Source organism: Chiloscyllium punctatum, chromosome 42, assembly GCF_047496795.1.
Source record: "Chiloscyllium punctatum isolate Juve2018m chromosome 42, sChiPun1.3, whole genome shotgun sequence".
NCBI lineage: Eukaryota > Metazoa > Chordata > Chondrichthyes > Orectolobiformes > Hemiscylliidae > Chiloscyllium > Chiloscyllium punctatum.
In genome coordinates this window covers 17937409-17957989 of record NC_092780.1, presented here as the reverse complement: position 1 = coordinate 17957989, position 20581 = coordinate 17937409, and the positions used below count along the sequence as shown (strand labels likewise).

The following is a 20581-nucleotide window of genomic DNA, read 5'->3' as shown; positions in this document are numbered from 1 at the left end:
AAGCTCTTCCTCAAGAATGTGGGGGAGGATTACAATCACACCCCACTACCAGAGATATATTTCCCTCCTCATCCCTATCAGCAATCCACAGAGACAATTCCCTCCGTGACTCCTTCATTAGGTCCAAGCCTCCCACCAGCCCACCCTCCACTCCTGGCACCTTCTCTTGCCACTGCAAGAGGTGTAAAACCTGCACCCACACCTCCCCCTTCACCTCCGTCCAGGGCCCGAAAGGATCCTTCCAAATCCGGCAGTGCACATCCAAACACTTCATTGACTGTGTCTCCCGATGTGGTCTCCTCTACCTTTGGGGAGACAGGATGCCAATTCACGGATCATTTCAGGGAATATCTCTGGAACAAGTGCACCAAACAACCCCACTGCACTGTGGCTGACCACTCCAACTCACCCTCCCACTCCCCCAAGGACATTCAAATCCTGGGCTTCCTCCACCACCAAATCCTAGCCGCCTGATACCTGCAGGAAGGACGCCTCATCTTCTGCCTTGGGATCCTCCAACCACATGGCATCAACATTGACTTCACTAGTTTCCAAATCACCCCTCCCCCCACCTCATCCCAGATTCACCACCCTCTTGACCTGTCCTACCTGTCCATCTTCCTTCCCATCTAGCTGCACCCTCCCTTCTGACCTATCACCATCGTTCCCCATCTGTATCTATCCATCGCCTTCTCAGTCCCCTTCACCCCATCGACGTTCCTGAGGAAGGGCTTACACCCAAAATGTCAATTCCCCTGCTCCTCAGATGCTGCCTGACCTGCTGTGCTTCTCCAGTGCCACACTTTTCGCCTTGATCTCCAGCATCTGCAGTCCCCACTTTCTTCTGTTCATATATACAGTCTAATATTAAATAGTTATTACTGTCCAGACTGGGGCATGTTCACAGGCTTTTTGACAGAAGTATTCACCCACAAAGGTGGTCCCGCTGTAGAAGATGCTTATTACTTTCAAACAGGATGGGGCATTAGCAAGTGTTTTATGTGATTCACCCTTTTGAAAATTCTTTCTTTCCAACCTATTTCACTGCCAAACTGACACTAAAACAAAATCATAAATAAGCAGAAGAAATTCTAAGCTTTCTCTGCCTTCAGTACAATCCTGGCTGATCCTCACCACCCCACCCCCACCAGCTCCAGTTGATTAGAGTAGATTAATCCACTACAGTGTTGAAACAGGCCCTTCGGCCCAACAAGTCCACACCAACCCTCCGAAGAGGAACCCACCCAGAACCACTGCCCCCTGACCAATTCTTCACCATTTCTCCAATGTTTGGTCCTCCTACAGCCAAAGAATCTCAGTCTTAAAAATTACTTCAGCGATGGAGCATTAACAACCCTCTGTAGTAGAGAATTCCAAAGATTCAGAACCCTTTGAGGGAAGACGTTTCTTCACATCTCAATGATAAATCATTGGTTCTTTATTTTGGGACTGGACCTCCATGTTTGAAAATCCCAGTTAAGGGAAACAGACTTTCAAGGTCTATTCTATCAAGTGCATTCAGATATCGCTGACCTGAAACATTAACCCTGTTTGTCTCCCCTCAAACATTGCCATATCTGTTGATTATTTCTCAGATTTACTGAATATTCTTTACTTTCTTATTTTCTTCACCCCAATTGTTTTGGCTCCTCTCAAGTGTCCAGTCGCAGAATAGGGGGAGACAGTGAGCACTGCAGATGCCGGAGATCGGAGTTGAGTGTGTTGCTGGAAAAGCACAGCAGGTCTGGCAGCATCCAAGGAGCAGGAAAAATCAACGTTTCTGGCCGGAGCCCTTCATCAGGAATTTCTGATGAAGGGCTCTGGCCCGAAACATCGATGTTTCCTGCTACTCGGATGCTGCCTGACCTGCTGTGCTTTTGCAGCAAGACAATCTCAATGCGGCACGGTGGCACAGTGGTGAGCACTGCTGCCTCACAGCGCCGGAGACCCGGGTTCAATTCCCACCTCAGGCGACTGACTGTGTGGAGTTTGCACATTCTCCCCGTGTCTGTGTGGGTTTCCTCCGGGTGCTCCGGTTTCCTCCCACAGTCCAAAGATGTGCAGGTCAGGTGAATTGGCCATGCTAAATTGCCCGTAGTGTTAGGTAAGGGGTAAATGTAGGGGTATGGGTGGGTTGCACTTCGGCGGGGCGGTGTGGACTTGTTGGGCTGAAGGGCCTGTTTCCACACTGTAATGTAATCAAATCTAATCAGAATAGAGGGAAGCTACACACAGGCCTCTGCCAATGCTGTTCAACTGTACAGGGGTAATCCTTTCACAAATGAGAAGCTCTCCAACCATGCAAATGCAAGTGCAAACATACTGGAGAGAGCAGAAAGAGAATGTCAAGCTCATGCTGAGCAGCTCTGTATCCAGTTATCCAGGGATTACTAAAGAAGGAACAGGAAAGGACAAAATCAGAGATGACTGTCTGCTGAAAAGGACAAGTATACTGATGCTCTGAAGTTGCAACCTTTGGCACTTGGAGGGTTGTGAGTTTCCCAGGACGGAAAAGAAATTTTAGAGAACTATTCAGCATTTATTTCCAGTAACATTTTAACTTCAAATTTCTGAAACAGAGACAGGTTTCTAAAGCTTTTCATTGAATCCCTAAAGCATGGAAGCAGGTCATTCAGCCCATCAACTCCACACTGACCCTCCGAAGAGCAATCCCACCCAGAGCCATTCCCCCCTACCCGAACACCTGGCATTCCCTATGGCCAATCCACCCAACCGGGACACCCCCAGACACTATGAATAATTTAGCCTGGCCAGACTGCATCTTCCCCCCCCGAATCAATGGATAATTTAGCCTGGCCAGACCACCTAACCTGCACTTCTTTGGACTGTGGGAGGAAACTGGAGCAGCTGGAGGTAACCAAGTGAGGTAGCGCATTACAACTGACTCCAAACATTAAATGATTGTGATCCTAAGTTAGAATCACTTTTGTTTTTCAGAACATCATACAACATGGAAACAGACCCTTATTCTAACAAGTCCATGCCGACCATAATCCCAAAATAAACCAGTCCATTCAGTCTGCACTAGGCCCATGACCCTCCAAACTTATCTGAATGTCTTTTAAATGTTGTAACCGTACCCAAATCCATCGCTTCCTCATTCTGCACACGAACCACTCTCTATGTAATAAAGTTTGCCCCTCATGTCCTTTTTAAATCTTTCTCCTCTCACCTTAAAAATATACCCCCTAGGGAAACGACACCAGCTATTCACCTTTCTCTGCCCCTCATGAATTTAAAATCCTCGATAAGGTCACCCCTCAACCTCCTATGCTCCAAAGAAAAATGTCCCAGCCTAGCCAGTCTCTCCTTATAAATCAAACCCTCCATTCCTGGCAACATCCTGGTATTTCTTTGCTGAGCCCTCTCCAGCTTAATAATATCCTTCCCAGAACAGGATGACCAGAACTGCTCACAGTACACCAGAAGAGGCTTCACCAATGTCCTGTACAACCTCAACATGACTTTCCAACTCCGATACTCAAAGGTCTGAGCAATGAAGACAAGCGTGATGAACACCTTCTTAAACATCCTGTCTACATGTGATGCAAACTTCAAAAAAAAGTTCCTGAACCTCTAGGTCTCTTTGTTCTTTTGCAAACTTTTTGCAAACTCATTTGCAAACTTACTAACCATGCCTTCTATAATCTCATCTAAATCATTTATCTTTCATGTCGTTTCAGGGTTCTCCCCTGAATACTTGGAAAATCTTCAACTTGCTTTTACAGAAATGAGTTTTTGGAAGAGGCCCAGAAATTGCCACTTGGAAGCAATCAGAAAGCTCAATGGTACATCACATTATACAGGCTCTGGCAACTATGCATCAGCAAATGACGTTCTGTCGGGCAATCACCAGTATAAAGATGTTTTGAGTCATTATCCCAAGTGAGGTAGCGCAATACAATTGACTCCAAACATTAAATGATTGCGATGTCAGATTAGTATCACTTCTGACTTTTGTTTTTCCTGGTTGTAAGTTTGCTCGCTGAGCTGATAGATCTACTCTCAGATGTTTCATCACCATGCTGGGTAACATCATCAGTGAGCCACCAGTGAAGTGCTGGTGTTCTGTCCCACTTGCTATTTGTCTGTTGTGGTGGGTGATTTCACTTCCCATTCTTTTATTTCTTTTTGTTTTTCCTCACAACACCTAATGGAATATTATCTTACCTTGAGTTGTTTCTCCAGCTCTGATCTTTCTTCTTCAAGTCTCATTAACTCATCCTTCATATTTCTTTCGTCCTCCCTCAGATTATCATTCACAATCTCTGCATCTTTCAATTGTTTCTGTGGAAGAATACACAGGATCAATAAAAAGACAAAACTTTAAAATTGAATTCATTTTGAGATACAAAACAGGTTGCAACAATAGATCGTAGAGACAGGAGTAAACGTTTCAGCACTTTGAACCTGCTCCAACGTCCAATAAGATCATGGATTATCTACAAACTCATTGCAAGTAACTACTTGTATTCCATGTCCTTTGATAACTTTGACTAACAGAAATCTATCAATCTCATTTTGAAAACAGAATCATTGACCTAGCATAAACAGCTATTTGCAGCGATAAGTTCCAAATGAATAGCACTACACAATGCTTGAAGAAGTGTTGCTAATTTTACTCCTGAGGTCTGTTCTGGTGTTATTCTTATCATTCTTCTTTATTCCTTGATGAATGGAAATAGTTTTTAACCAACCTTTTCAGTCTATTCCTCTGAGTGTTTTGAAAGCCTCAATCATATCATCCTGTAACCGTTTAAATTCCAGAGATTACAACCCTATTTGGGAGATTTCTCTTTGTAATTTAAAACTTGAAGACCCAGTAAAGATCAGGACACTCAAAACTCATGCTTCTCCTCAGGTTAAGCACTTTCAACCCAAGACTTGCACCTGGTGAAAATCTCCTCTCAGTGTTAAGTTTCTGTATTTTCTGAAAACGAAGCTTCTTCTGTATTATAAATACGACTAATATAAAAGATGCAGAGAGTTACAACAATCGCCTATTCTTACAGCTTCAGTCTAATAAAACCTCTCAAGATGCTATACAGAAGCAGGAGAAAACCAAAGATCATTCAGAGCCACATCAGGAGATACTAAGAAAAAACAACAATAGATTGATCAAACAGGTCAGTTTCAAGGAATGTGTACAAGTAGCAAAGAAAAGTGGAAAGATTTAGGGAGGGAACTCCAGAGCTCCGTGCCTTGGTGGCTGAAGGTACAATTACAGTGGTGGAATCCCAAAATAGCAACACAACTCTTAGAAACCATTTGCAATTGTAAGCTTGGCAGCTGTAAAGCTTAATTTAAAAAGTTTAGTTTCCTTACAGAAAACATATTAACTTACAAAGTACTGTTGATGCTATTAGCGACAAAGATTTAATGCACACTCATACTTATAAATTAAACTGACAGGCAGAAAAATATCAGGTGTTCTGGTCTAAGAGGAAACAAAGGGTGAAGCTCACCTTTTCATGATCCATCCAGTCTACTTCACTTTCATGGATGGAGCATTATGACAATATAATTCTCATTTATCATTCTGAACCTTCCCATAGTTTGAGACACTTCTATTAGATCTACACACCCAATTGTACTTCCTCTCATGTGATCACCAGGGATGGGCAAAGTGAAACCAAGAAAAACCAAGGCCAAGAAGAGGGAGGGAAAATACCAGAAAATTCCTCTAACATGTTCTCAGACAATCTGGAAGATCACACTCGACTATGCATTTGCTATTGAATAACCTACATATGCTCCATATGACCCAATCTTGGGCCCAGTTATGGCTGGTTCAGTTCCCTCTTGAACACATGCAGGGAGTCAGCACATTTTACAGCAGCCGGAATGTTTCTCTGCCTTCTACTTTAATGAGGTATTAACCCATTTTCAAAAATAAAATTAATGCAATATCTCCAACAAATAAGCGAACAGGAGAAAATAACAGAAACACAAGTTTTTGAGAGTTCGTTGTCAAGTTGTTTCCATTTTCTTTGGAAGGAATATTCAAAGAGATGGTCCCAATATGGCCTCAGGCTGCATTATTTTTTATTAAACTGTAGAGTCACACACAACTTAAGGTAGTAAAATTCTGTAAAGATATTACTTTATGGTTTCAAAGACCATTGATTCAGTTGAATGTTAACTCTATTTTTCCCTCCACAAATGCTACCAGACCTGCTGAGTTTGTCTGGCAATTTCTGCTTTAGACCCATTTGGCTTCTAGTTCAACAACATGTCAGTCTTAAAATCATCATCGTTGTTACGGCATACCTCACTGGCCCCACCTCTCCCTATCTCTATAATCTCTCCCAGCCACACAACCTCAGAGATATATGTGCTTCTCCCTTTCTAGCCGTTTGAAGATCCATGATTTGAATCACTCTTGTCTTGATGGCAAGACCAAGATCATTAAACTCTGGAATAACTAAACTGCACCCTAAACTTTCTCTCACCTCTTTAAAACCTCTGCCTATGAGCAACCTTCTCGAAACCAGTGCTCACACCCTTATCTGACTCAGCATCAAATTCTGTCAGAAATAAAATTCCCATGAAGTGTCCGGCAGGATTTTATTATATTAGAGGTGTTTAATAAATGCCTGGTGTAGTTTGTTTTTTGTTGGCCACCAGGCAGAATGCCCAGTTTTGGTTATTTTAAGAAAACAGATCCTTTTGCTTCACCAACATAAATGCTTTCCACCATAAACTCACCATTGGTGAGAGTGTTCGAATGCTTGTGATTGATGTTCCTATATGGCACTGTGTCCAGTTCATTAAAACAGCTTTTGCAAATGTCAGGACTCACAGATGAATTAAAGAAGTTGGAAACATTATTTGCTTTAACAGTTTAAAAATGAAATTCACTTTTGCTTTTTGTACATAAAATAGCGAATGATAAATATAAACCACAAAACTGCCAACCTGAAAATTTAAATCCCGTTTGTGTTGTTCTAATTGATCATCCTCCATACTTTGTTGGAGTTTTTCAATCCGGGCATTAAATTCCTGTGCTATCAATTCTGATTCATGTTTTGCTTTCTTCAGCTGAGCTATGTCATTCTGCAAAGCGTTATGAAAGGCCTGGTGGAACAAACATCAATAGATTATTAATTAGACCCCATTAATCAACACGTTCCTATAAATATCACTCCATGTCTTATGGAAACAAAGAAGGAAGAGAGAGAGGAATCAAGAGTTATGTCACTCATTTATTCATCTGTTACTGGACCACGATTTGACATATTTTGTCATTTCCTGAGATGGTTTTTCCAGACTTCAATGTTCTTTTGGGTTTGATCTCACTTCGGTTTTCAGAATCCAAATTGTTTACTCACCACAAGAAAAATATTAAAAAATAGATTTCAAACAGCATCCTTTTTTAATTCCTCCCTCCTCCTTAATGGTACAGAAAATATGTTGGATAAGAATTCATCAGGTTATTTTATTAAAGATAAAAAAGAGATTGTGGAACGAACCTCAGAGTCTATCCTACCATTCGATAAAGACCTGGCCAATTTTTTTTTGTCTCAGTCCCAGTCTCTGCCCTATCCCTGATTTGTTGACTCTTTTAGTGTCCAAAGATTTATCCCTCTCAGTCATGCCTGAGCATTTTGGGGCAACGAATTTTTAAAATGCATCAAGCTTATGTGATGCATCACCATTCTCTAGCCTCTCAGCATTCAGCTATCACAACTGTTAAGAATATTTTTCATTTCAGTAAGATCATTGCTAAACTTACTAAATGCCAGAGCATAGCCGGCTCCTTAAGTACTGTCATTCCTCATGGCATACCCCTCTCATGCCAGACATCAATCAAGTATCTTCCCTTCAGATCCACCAAAGTAAATCCTTCCTCGGAAAATGAGAACAAAGTTGTGGAAGTGCTTCAACTGTATTCAAATCCTTCCATCATTGCAGCTAAAATTCCTTACTGTTACACTGGAAGCCTCTTGCATTAAGGGTGCCGTGTTATTTACCTTCCTAATTGCCTCCACCATCTGCATGTTAAATTCCTGCAATTGTAACATTATTTTATTAAATGAATTCTTGAAAGTGTTTGTGATTTATTGGAAATACTGTAATATCTTCTCAAGGCCATATACAATGTTGTAGCATATCGAACTCAGAGGAGTTATGCAGACAAAGAAGGTGAATTTTGATATAAACTCTAATCTGACCTTGCAATTTTCTATTTCCTGTTGGATTATTTCCAGTTTTGAGGCATCATCCTTCGCTAATTCCAGGTTCGAGCACTTAACGGCCAATTTCTGCAAAACAAAATCATCCACTCTTACAAAACTGTCACTTTGGCTTAGCTGGTGATGCTTTCATTTCCACTTTGCAAGTTTGAGACCCATTATAGACTTGGCCTTTTAATTTAGGCTGCTAACTCTATGTAATAATGAAGTATGGGGTGCTCCATTCTGAGAAGATTTGTCTTTTTGGTTGGTATCTTAGACTGATACCCTTACCTGCTCAAGTGGATATGATGTAGAACACCCTAAACCAAGGCATACAGAGGAAATTAAGCTGTGTGAATTGTTTTCCTGCAGGTAACATTATATAGTTATCAATAAAGGATTTCTAATGCTGATGAATTGGATAAAATCTTAAGCCTGATGTTCAAAGCAATTTGCATTTCATGTCATCTAAAGTTGTATTCCACTTAATTTAGATATAAAATCCATTTAAACCGTTGCAACAAATCTTTCAGTTTACACATGATTAATAAGAAATCATTGAATGTGATTTTCACTGAACATTTGAGTACCAGGAGATATCCTGGTGTTTTAATCAAAATTCCTTGTTTAACCCAAACCATTGGTGGCACATTGCCAGGCCACTCATCTTTGTTGCTTGTATGAGCTCGCTATGTGCAAACTGGAAGTTGTGTTTAATTACATTCTAAAATTAATTAGCGAAGTACTTTAGAATGTCTCAGAGATGTGATAATGTGCTGTGTAAGCTCATTGTGTTTCTGCCTTTTTCTAAGTTGCCTATTAATACTGAACACCTTGCTCTGCATTTTTAGCACTTGCTGTTTCTTTGTGAATGTGTTCACTAAATATATTACTCCTTTGAAAACACAATGCTATCAAGTCAGAAAGAAGTGCAATACATCACTTGCAAGTGATCACTGGTCTATACTGAGCTGCTTTGTCAAATTGCATCTCAGGAAAGATGTGGAAGTGGTGCAACATAAACTGACAAAAATGAAACCAGTGTATCAAGAACTAAGGTATGAGATCAGATTGCATAAATTTGGTTTGGATTGCTTTGACTTTAAAAGCTTGATGGGTATTTGGTGCACTCGACTATCTGTCGATTGTCTGTTGACTCCTGACTTTTTTGGCCAGAAGTCCTCCATTGTTCATATACCTTGCAGATTATGTTGTGTGGCACTACTACTGTGCTAAATGTGACAAACTTGGAAAAACATTAGCAACGCAGACCAGGGCATCCATGAAGTGCTGTGGGCTGCCAGCACCTTCACAATTACACTCAATCACAGTCTGCAACATCATGACTCACATATCCCCCATTCTATTCTTACCATCAAGCTGGGAGATTAACCCAGATTCAATGAAGAGTGTACGAGGGCATGCACTTGGCATACCTAAAGCTGTGGTGTCAACCTGGTGGAACTACAACGTGAATGCCAAACAGTGGAAGCAGCATATCACGGACAGAGCTATGCAGTCCCATAACACATGGATGACATCTAAATTCTGCAGTCCTGCAACATCCATGGTGGTGACAATTAAACACCTGACAGAAGATGGAGCTTCACAATTTTATTTTTTAATTCACTCATAGGATGTGAGCAGTGCAGGCTGGCCAGCATTTATTGCCTGTCCTTAGCTGGCCTTGAACTAAGTGGCTTGCTAGGCCATTTCAGAGGGCAATTGAGAATCAACCACATTGCTATGGATCTGGAGTCACATGTTGGCCAGACCAGATGAGGATGGCAGATTTCCTTCCCTGAGGGACATTAGTGAACCAGTTGGGATTTTCTGACAATCACCATCACATCCACTGTTAGAAAATAGGGACGGGCAATAAATGCTGGTCTGGCCAGTGATGTCTCACATTGCAGGAATAATATAAAAGGAGTCAACCTATGACTTCTGACCAAAACAATTCAAATTTTTTCTGCTGCTGTTGAAGACAAACTTGACCAGATGCAATCCTAATCGTTCATAAAATCGCAGAGTAGCACACCATTGAAGGCAGCTATTATCAGGTATTCCTAACTGTACATGTTAGTGGGCGATGTCAAGACTATCACCTCCTGGGTGTGCACTGCATACCCCTCCAATCCTGTCCTCTGATATGCCAATATGGCATCAAGAAGGAACAGCAGATACATAGCCCCATCCAAACATAAAATCATCGAGATTGTAGAGCACTCAAACAGTTGCAAAGCAGCTACAGAATTCAAGATACAGAGAAGCATAATAGGGATTGCAGGAAGCTCTTAGGTAGACAGCAAAGAATAACTTTTTATATGCAAAATATGCAAACAGAAGAAAACCATTGGGAGAAAATGAAGTCGAAGAAGCATCAAAGAAAATTGCCAGATTAGACTCTATCTGAATGAATCTTTTGTCCCAATACAAGCAAAATAATTAGGCACTAAGGGCTTCAAAGTTAGCCATGGGTGATGCACCAGCTTTATGATAAGAATCAATTTTGTACTGTGACATAAGACCAAAGTTTCACAATTTTAAATAAAATTCATTAATAAAAATACTCTTTAGGCCTGTTTGCAAGCCAACATATTTGTACTATATGTTGATTGGCCAGTAAGTAGACTGTGATTGATTGAAGCAATGCTATGGAGAATGCAGTTGATAATGTTAAATTACTGTTTCTTATGAATTGTCCTGATGAGTGCAAATACTTTTAGTGAAATGTGCCTTTTTTCAGCAGTGCACAAGTAAAATACCTTTTGGTACCTTTCGAACTAATCTTAGTGTGGGAAGCTGACAGGAACAGTCTCTGACTTCCTAACAACTCTGTGATGGTGAGACCCTGGGAGCAGGTGGCTTTCAATTCCTCAAACCCATGGAAAAGCTGATCCCGTACTTTCTGGCTAAACCTTTAGTCTTGGAAACAGGTATTGTGATGAGTACAGATGATAATCAAGATGCTGAAGATTAAGAAGTCATTTTATGGGTAGATACAGTAAAATTATTTGCTTTGATAGGGGAATACTGAACAAGCAGGCAAAATCTTAAAATCTGAGCTGGATAGTTTTTCTACACAAAGGGTAGAATGTACTCCCCCAAAGATTATGGATGTTGGGTTAATTGAAATTTTCAAAATTGAGATTCATAGACTGTTGTTTGTTAAGGTTAGCAAGGAAGAGGGAGTAAAGATGGCAAATCAACCACCTAGAAGCCTTGTTGTGACCCCAAAGTCTTACCAGACCATAGGGGTTGCTCTCTCATCAGAGAGAAGCAACTGGTGGCAATACATCCTGAGTGTCACCAGACCTCAGGCAAGGGAAAAGGTTGAGGTCTTTCATGGTGATCCCAAATCAGTGATGGGAATTGAACCGACACTGTTAGTATCACAGTACGCTGTAAACCAACAATCCAGCCAACTGAGCTAGACCAATTCCCAGCTGGGGAGGTTCAGTGGCCGATTCCTGTCTTTATTATTGTTTGTCACAGTGACAGAAACATGATCAACTCACCTGTTGCTTCTGTGCAGGCTCACTCTGTAGAGAAAATATAAGGATTTCTCAGCCATTTGTACTCAGCGAAACTGCATCACTTTCAATATTGAATGAAGTTACTCCAAAGAAATTGACTCACCTGATCTGCAGATTCCATTGAAATTTATGGAGTCTCCACGCCACAAACGTGCTACAAAAGGACAAAACTCCACATTAAACTCCTGCAGGATATGTTGCTGATGCTACTCAGGGTTTTTTAAACTGTAAAAACTAACTACATTTGGCTTACATTGGTGTGAAATTAAGTGTAAGAATAAAGAAGGCGAGTGCTATACAAACACATTAATATTTTCGCTACTATTATTGTTGACATTGTTTGATTTAAAGATTTTTGTTAACCAAAAGTATTAAGAGATTTGGGACAAAGGCAGATGTATTGAGTTAGATTGCAAATCCATCATGATTTCATTTAATGATAGAACAGGTTTGACGGGCCAAATGGTTTCCTCCAGTTATGATGTTCTTTTCCAGGTCTATCAGAATTGCGTTCCCCAATTTACTCCTCCTCCTCTTTCCTGAAGGGTAACTCGATGGAGTACAGCCCCATGTGAACCAACAGCCCTCCCAACCTCCCATCACATGACATTCTTCTTCTGTGATTTTCTTTTACTTCCTAGCTCATGAGCATTGTAGCCACATTAAATGCTCAAACTGGGATCAGGGATCAAAACTGGATCTATGTTAAGTTTTATAACTTGGTGGCTCAACACAGAATTTAGCGCTTGGGGAAATGCTAGCCCAATGATACTGACCCAGGTATGTGATTCACCCAAACCACCTGCAGCAGCCAATTTTTGATATTTAATCTTTCAAGTGATTGACAAGATTCTACACAGATTCCACTAGCAATTTTTTAATCACATGAATAATGATTTTGAGTATTATAATCCAGGTTGGCTGAAACTGAAAACTTTGGCAGTGCTTGAAGGACCTGAGCACAAAGCTTAGTCCCAAAGTAATAGTGAATTTATCTGTCCCCTATATCAATGAATTGAACAGTCCAATCCAGATAGCTGGGCAATATACTTAATCAAAAGTAAGACTCCAGTGGAGGAATTGATCTCTAATATATTTTTGAAGTGCAGTGCGTGTTGAAGTATTGAAGTAAAATTTCAATCAGACTATTAGAACATGCACAGCCATTAACTGAGAGAAATATTAATTTTGAATTTAAAATTTGATGTGCATCTTGTCCTCCTTGATATTAATCAAGCCTTGAATCCATCCAGGTCTTTAAATAGGAACTTAGCTTCTAGATTAGTCATCTGAGACTGGAAAGGTTCAGCAGAGATTATGATATTTAAGACAATAAACTTAATTTTGTTCTCAAAAACATAAAAACAAGGATTATTATGCAGTCAAATTTAAGAAAACCACTGAACTCTGCAGTAACACAGGAACAGTGGCAATACAACTGGTACCAAAGAATGTGTGCAGTGTTCCTACTTTTGCTTCCACAGTATTGACAGAATCACGTTGTCCCTTAAGTAGATATTGCCCTCTGGTAATGGTAACATCCCACGTGATTTCACATTGCGGCTGGAGATGTTCTCATACTTTGCTGTATACAATTCAATAGATTAAGAATACAAACATTTGATGTACACTATTGATAACACTGGCAATTGCCAACAGGGCCTAGGGAGGTTGTTCGGTTTCTTTATTCAGATATTTCGCCTCCTTACTTCTCAAGGTTTTATACAAAATTAGCTTTCCTCAATGTTTAAAAATTAATTTATGCATTGTGGGCAACGCAGGCTATGTTAGCATTTATTGCCCATCCCTAGTTGTCCTTGAAGGTGGTGGTTAGCAGCTTCCCACACCCATTGCACTCCACGTGCTGTACCCACAAAGCTGTTAAGGAAGGAATTATGGGATTTGAACACAGCAACATGGAAAGAACAGTGATATAAGTCTAAATCATGGTGAGTGGCTTACAGGGGGACCTTGCAGGTGGTAATGTTGCTCTGTATCTGCTGCCCTTGTCCTTTGACATGTGGTAGTCCTGGGCTTGGCAAGTCTCGAAGGAGACTTGTTAAATTTCTGCAGTGCATTCTGCAGATGGTAAACAGTGTAACTACTGTTTGTTTGTGGATTTAGTGCCACTCAAGTAGGCTGCTTTGACTTACATTGTGCCAAGCATTGTTGAGCACGTGGAGCATGCTTGAGCATTGAGCATTGTTGGAGTTGCACCATTGAGGCAAATAGGGAGTATTCATCACACTGCTGACTAGTACTTTACAGATGGTGGACAGGCTTGGGCGGTCAGGAAGAGAATTACTCATTTTTGGATCCTGAGCCTTTTACTTGTTCTTATCTTCACAGTATTTATAAGGCTTCAATGGTGACTTCCAAGATGTTGACAGTGGGTGTTTCAAAAAACATAATGCAACTGAATGCCAAGGGGCAATGATTTGATTCTTTGTTGTTGGAGATGGTCATTGTAAACCACTTCAGTGGTGTGAATGTTACTTGCCACTTGTCAGTCCAAATCTGGAGATTGTTCAGGTCTTACTGCATTTAGACATGGGACTGTTTCAGTATCTGAAGCAAATGGTGTGGAATATTGTGTAGTCATCAGCAAACGTCCCCATTTCTGACCTTATGGTGGATGGAAGGTCATTGATGAAGCAGCTGAGATATTTGGGCTTAGGAAATTACCGTGAGGAGCTCCTGCAGAGATGGTTCATGTTATACAATTGCAAAGTAAAACCAAACATGCCCAAAGTGAGTTATTAAACTGCACATATTGGAATAATCCATCTAATTCCTGGGGAGGAGTTTTACACTTTCCTGCTGGCCAGTTTTGCAATTGGGACGGACTGAAAAATTCCCTGGAATTTCAAAGTTAAAAATCACACAACACCAGGTTATAGTCCAACAGGTTGAACTGCTCCACAGCTACCTGATGAAGGAGCAACTACTGCCTCCAAATAAACTTATTGGCCTATAACCTGGTGTTATGTGATTTTTAACTTTGTCCATTCCAGTCCAACACCAGCTCCTCCACAGCCTGAAATTTCAAAGGGAATTTTGGTTGACAACAGGAGGATGAAGGGGGAAATGACCAAATACCAATGATGAAGATTTTCTGCCTGCCAACAACTACATGATTGGTTCTCAGGTAGCTGAACAGCTTGAAGAAGTGAACAAGATAGAGGTAGGTCTTCAGCCCACCATTAGCTGAGGAGCTCCCTCTCTGTTCTGCACAGCAAACCACTTTAATAGAGACATACAGCATAGATCCTTCACCTACCAGATCTATGCTGATAATTAGTATATACCTCAATTAGATCCCTACTCAGCTTCCCCTGCTCCAAGGAAAACAAACCCAGCCTAGCCAGTCTTTCTTAGAACTAAGACTTTCTATCTGAGGCAACGCCAGGGTAAATCTCCTCTGCATCCTTTCATGTCCTTCTGACAACATGAAGAAAAGTAATTTACCTTTGGGTCAGCAGTTGCTGTAAACTGTGAGTTTTTAGTTAATAAGATTCTGCGTAATTCAAGATGGAAGACAGGAAAAATTTCTGGCTGTGACAGGCTGCTCCTTTTTTGAGGTATTTTAGGTGGTGGAGGTGATTTCCTCGAATTCCAGGAGCGGCAATTACTGTTTTCTATGCTGTTGCATTGTTTTGGAACTTTGGAGGAAAATACAAGTCAAAACAACAGCAGTTTTAAAATGGAGAGGAACAGAAAAAAGCAGCACGTGGTGAGGTCAGTGCAGGAGGGAGAGAGAGAGAGAGAGAGAGAAACCCACAATGCTAACTGACACAACAGTGAACCTGCGCAGTTGAATTCATGTATCACTGGACATCAGAGTGCGTCTGGGAAAATTAACAAATGGTGAAGTTCACAACTAGTCTTGGAGGAACCTGCTTGAGAAAGGTCACAGCACAGAAACATAAGTGAATATTTTTAGGTGTGGCCTTACGGTAAGTCTGCAGTAGTGAGTAGAGTGGGTTCTTTCTTGATTATGTGTTTTATTGAGATATTTCTCTTGATTAAACTTAATAATATAAACCGTAAGTATTAAGTTAGCCTGGAGCAGTGTTTTGTAAAGGAATAAGACAGTTCTAACTTTTGGATCTAGATTGGAAGAAGCAAAAATGGCCTTTAGTAGAATGATATGCTTTTCTTGTCAAATGTGGGAGTTTAGGGAGAGTTTACATGTTACTGAGGATTATATCTGCAATAAATGCCGTTGATTGTGAACCCTATCAGATTGAATGGATCGGTTGGAGAGATAGTTTGTGGCAATGAGGAATTTACAAGAGCAAGGGGATGTAATGGATGACAGTTATGGAAGGAAGAAAAGTTGCAGATACAGGCACATAGACGGGTTAACTCCAGGAAAGGTAAGAGAGGTAGGCAGGTAGTGCAGGAGTCTTCTGTGGCTATCCCCATTTCAAACAAGTATGGTGTTTTGGAAAATGTAGGAGGTGATGGATTCTCAAGGGAATGTAGCACAAACAGCCAAGTTTCTGGTACTGAGACTGGCTCTAATGCAATGAGGGATTTGTCAGGTTCCAAGAGATCAATTGTGTTAGGGGACTCTCTACCCTGAGGCACAGACAGACGTTTCTGTGGCCAGCAGCGCAAAATCAGAATGGTGTGTTGCTTCCCTGGTGCCAGGATCAAGGATGTCTCAGAGAGGGTGCAGACTATTCTCATGGGGGAGAGGGACAGGCAGGAGGTCACTGTACACATTGGAACCCCCAATGACATAGGAAGGGAAAAGGATGAGATTCTGAAGGGAGAACATGGAGAGTTAGGCAGGAATTTAAAAAGAAGATCCTCGAGAGTAGTAATATGTGGATTACTGGGTTAGTGAGGGTAGGAATAGGAGAAAAGAGCAGATGAATGCATGGCTGAGGAGCTGGTGTATGGGAGAAGGATTCACACTTTTGGATCATTAGAATCTCTTTAGGGTACAAGTGACATGTACAAGAAGGACGGATTGCACCTAAGTTGGAAGGGGTCAAATATACTGGTAGGGAGATTTGCTGGAGCTGCTCAGGAAGATTTAAACTTGTAAAGAGAGGTGGGGGGACCCATGGAGATAGTGAGGAAAAAGATCAATCTGAGACTGGTACAGTTGATTAAAGAAGATAGTCAAACAGTCAGGGCAGGCAGTGACAAAGCTCAGAACAAGGTAGGATTGATAAATTAAACTGCATTTATTTTAATGTAAGAGGCCTAACAGGGAAGGCAGATGAACTCAGGGCATGGTTAGGAACATGGGACTGGGATATCATAGCAATTACAGAAACATGGCTCAGGGATGGACAGGACTGGTAGCGTAATGTTCCAGGATGCAAATGCTACAGGAAGGACAGAAAGGGAGGCAAGAGAGGCGGGGGAATGGCGTTTTTGATAAGGGATAGCATTACAATTGTACTAAGGGAGGATATTCCTGGAAATACATCCAGGGAAGTTATTTGGTTGAACTAAGAAATGAGAAAGGGGTGACCACCTTATTGGGATTGTATTATAGACCCCCTATCAGAAGGATGTTGTGAAACTTGAAAGGGTTCAGAAAAGACTTACAAGGATGTTGCCAGGGTTGGAGGATTTGAGCTATGGGAAAGGTTGAATAGGCTGGAGCTGTTTTCCCTGGAGCATCAGAAGCTGAGGGGTGACCTCATAGAGGTTTATAAAATCATGAAGGGTATGGATAGGATAAATAGACTAAGTCTCTTCCCTGGGGTAGGGGAGTTCAGAACTAGAGGGCATAAGTTTAGTGTGAAAGGTTAAAGATTAAGAAGAGACCTAAGGGGCAGCTTTTTCACGCAGAGGGTGGTACGTGTATGGAATGAGCTTCCAGAGGAAGTGGTGGGGGCCGGTACAATTGCAATATTTAAAAGGCATCTGGATGGGTATATGAATAGGAAGTGTTCAGAGGAATATGAGCCAGTTGCTGGCAGGTGAGACTAGATTGGGTTGGGATATCTGGTTGGCATGGATGAGTTGGACTGAAGGGTCTGTTTTTGTGCTGTACATCTCTATGACTCTTTGTCAAAGATCTTTTAGTAGTGAACCAGCCACTCTGTGTCTCTTGCAAACCAGTGGAAGCATCCAGAGAAGGGCAACTAAGAAACAGTATTCTGGCCAGCACGAGAAACATACAAATCATCTCAGCAATTGAGGACAGGAACCCCTGAACTGCTTTCATTGTGACTCCTCCTTCACTGTGTACTTTTTAAAACTTTGTGATGATTTCAGGAATAGCGGGGCTTGATCCTGATCACAGAGAGGCGTGACAACTTTTATAAGGTTGTCATCCTTTTGGGATTAATTAAGAGGGTTGTGGGCCCAGTTATGAACTCTGACAGATAGCCTGGTTGGTTTGAACTTTTAAGAGATAAATGACCACAGACACCTTTACTGAGAAGGGGGCACATAATCTTTACATTTGGAGATAATGGCAGTAGCCCATGTGCTAACAATGAATGTCCAAAGTCATGAGAAAGCACTAGGAGTGTTGGGGTTGTCACTAATTGTCCTTCAAATTGTCAATTCAGTTCAAAAATCAGGGAGCGCTGAGCTCTCAAGAAAACATGGACACAATCGTCACGTGATTCATATTCTATAGACATAGGCTTTGAGAGGGAACGGGTTTCTGAGATATCCCTGAAAACACACAAACACAGTTGACTGTCAGGATCCAGGGTAGAGAGGGCAATTATAGCTCTAAGATCTGTGGTCCACGATACAGGAAATGTGGGTGAGAGCTCACATTCAGACTGAAAGGGTCATGTCTGTGGAAATTTGAAATGAGGCTAGAAGATTCACCTAGCTTTAGTTGGAGGAAGATGTTTGCAGGCAAACCTACTAAGAAAGACAGTTCTACATCTTAAAGCTTCCATTCTGGGAAAAGATTGGAAAAACAGTCACAGGAGACAGAATCATTTCAGATTGATTTCGGGAGAATTCTATTTTTAGCAAAAGCACAGTATAACATATACCTCACAACAGGAATTTTCAGTATTGCCAAACATTCTGTCGTACAGTTGAAAGTATAAATTACCTACAAAATGAGTGCTTAGTTAATAGTATTTTTAGTTCGTTGAAGTAAACATCTTAGAGTCATGGAGTCATACAGCCTGGAAACTGGTCCAAACATAATTCCAAACTATACTAGTCCCACCTGTTTGCTACTGGCCCATTAATCTTTCCTATTCATGTACTTATACAAATGTCTTTTAAATATTATAATTGTGCCCACATCCACCACTTAACAAATTAAATCTTGCCAATTTTACAACTATTAACTATCTTTAAGGAATGGTAACATTATCAGAAACCCCTCCCAAATGCTATTACACATCTCTGGAGCAGGGAGAGACACAGCTAGGTCCCCAGGCACTGTGCCACAAGAGCCTTGATGCAGATGTTTAAATATGAGTACTGAATAGTTTAATATTCTGTTGATACTCCCCCACCAGCTATTTGGAGGGTAGCTGCTGCCCACAGAAACATAACCCCAATCCAGGATTAACATCTGCAGATGAGACATTTGTCTGTCTGTGGGCAACAGGATATGGTGAATGGGTGAGGGAAATAAAGAGATGGGAAAATAGAATGACCAAAAATACCGCGAGTGAAGAGGAAATGTGGGAGCGAGGGGTAGGGAACAGAGAACACCCCATGGAGGATGGCAAAATCCAGAAGCTCTATTTTACGGTGTTTTATATTAAATGTTAAAAATCACACAACACCAGGTTATATTAAAGATCACAAAGAGAATTGGCCATTTTAGCTATGAAATACAATGGAAAACAAAACAAAGGTGAAGATTAGTAAACAAAACGGCAGCGTGTTTATTTATGCCTTTTAGACTTTAAATACACGTAGGTTACAAAATGTTACATTAAAATAACGACCAACGGAAACATATTTAGTTCTAACTTCGATAAGTCCTACATTTTATCAAACATCAGAACCATTACTTTCACTTTCGTTTCTTTGCCAAGCACATCGAAACGATCATTACTTCCTAATGTGTGTCCCCCAAAATTAAAATTTCCTCCTTCATTGCAGAAAACAAGACCATAAACTCCACCTCAAAAAAAAGTTAATTGCCTCTTTTCCAACTTCTGGCGGAAAGCCTTTTAATTTTGATCTTTCTCTCGTCTAGATTTCGCGGTGTTTACTAAGTGAAAGATATCAACGGCAATAGTTTTGCCAAACTTTTCACGATTGATGAGACGAGGAGAACTGGGAAGACCACAAGATCTTACCGTGAAAATCAGCTCCGACTGCACAGGAGAGCAGCAACTCTGGTCAATTCCGGCTTCCAGTCTGGAACCGCCCGCTTCACTGGAAACTGAAACCTACTGCTTTGCAGTAATCCGGTAACAACAATCCGAAAGCACACAGTGACAGGCTCGAACTTGGTTGGGGAGATTTAAACCGAGGTGTCCCCTCAATGCACTACATGCTGTTTCATGCAATGTTACTGGTGTCAGCCCATCTCTGTAACCTGTGATATTTATTCCTCACATTCCTGAAGAAGGGCTCATGGCCCGAAACGTCGATTCTCCTGCTCCTTGGATGCTGCCTGACCTGCTGTGCTTTTCCAGCAACACATTTTTCAGTTCAATCCTCACAGTCCCCCCAAGGTCACTTCTTGTGAAGGATGTAAATAAATACTGCAGAGGTTGTAGGGTCAGGAACAGAGCTTTTCAGTTCAGACTATTAGGCAAAAGAACCAAGGATGACATGAGAGACATAGGAGGAGGCAATTCAGCCCCTCCAGCCTGCTCCACCATTCTAGATCACATCTGCCTTTATCGGTTAGAGGATTGAGTACAGGAATTG

At 41.2% G+C, this 20581-nt stretch overlaps 1 protein-coding gene across 2 annotated transcripts in view; it reads right to left on the bottom strand.

Moving 5' to 3' along the window:
- The window catches only part of ifi35 (interferon-induced protein 35), a 37823-nt gene extending 17614 nt beyond the window's left edge, over positions 1–20209 (bottom strand). Inside the window, exons 1-6 of one of the 2 annotated variants that reach the window (XM_072561548.1) lie at positions 20002–20209; positions 11841–11891; positions 11720–11743; positions 8196–8285; positions 6940–7098; positions 4192–4308 (exon numbers count right to left, since the gene is read on the bottom strand). In XM_072561548.1, coding sequence (XP_072417649.1) covers positions 4192–4308; positions 6940–7098; positions 8196–8285; positions 11720–11743; positions 11841–11858 — 408 coding nt within the window. In that variant the 5' untranslated portion in view covers positions 11859–11891; positions 20002–20209. The remainder of the gene's footprint in view (positions 1–4191; positions 4309–6939; positions 7099–8195; positions 8286–11719; positions 11744–11840; positions 11892–20001) is intronic. The other variant, XM_072561549.1, reaches the window with a different exon arrangement.
- Positions 20210–20581: the final 372 nt, after the last annotated feature.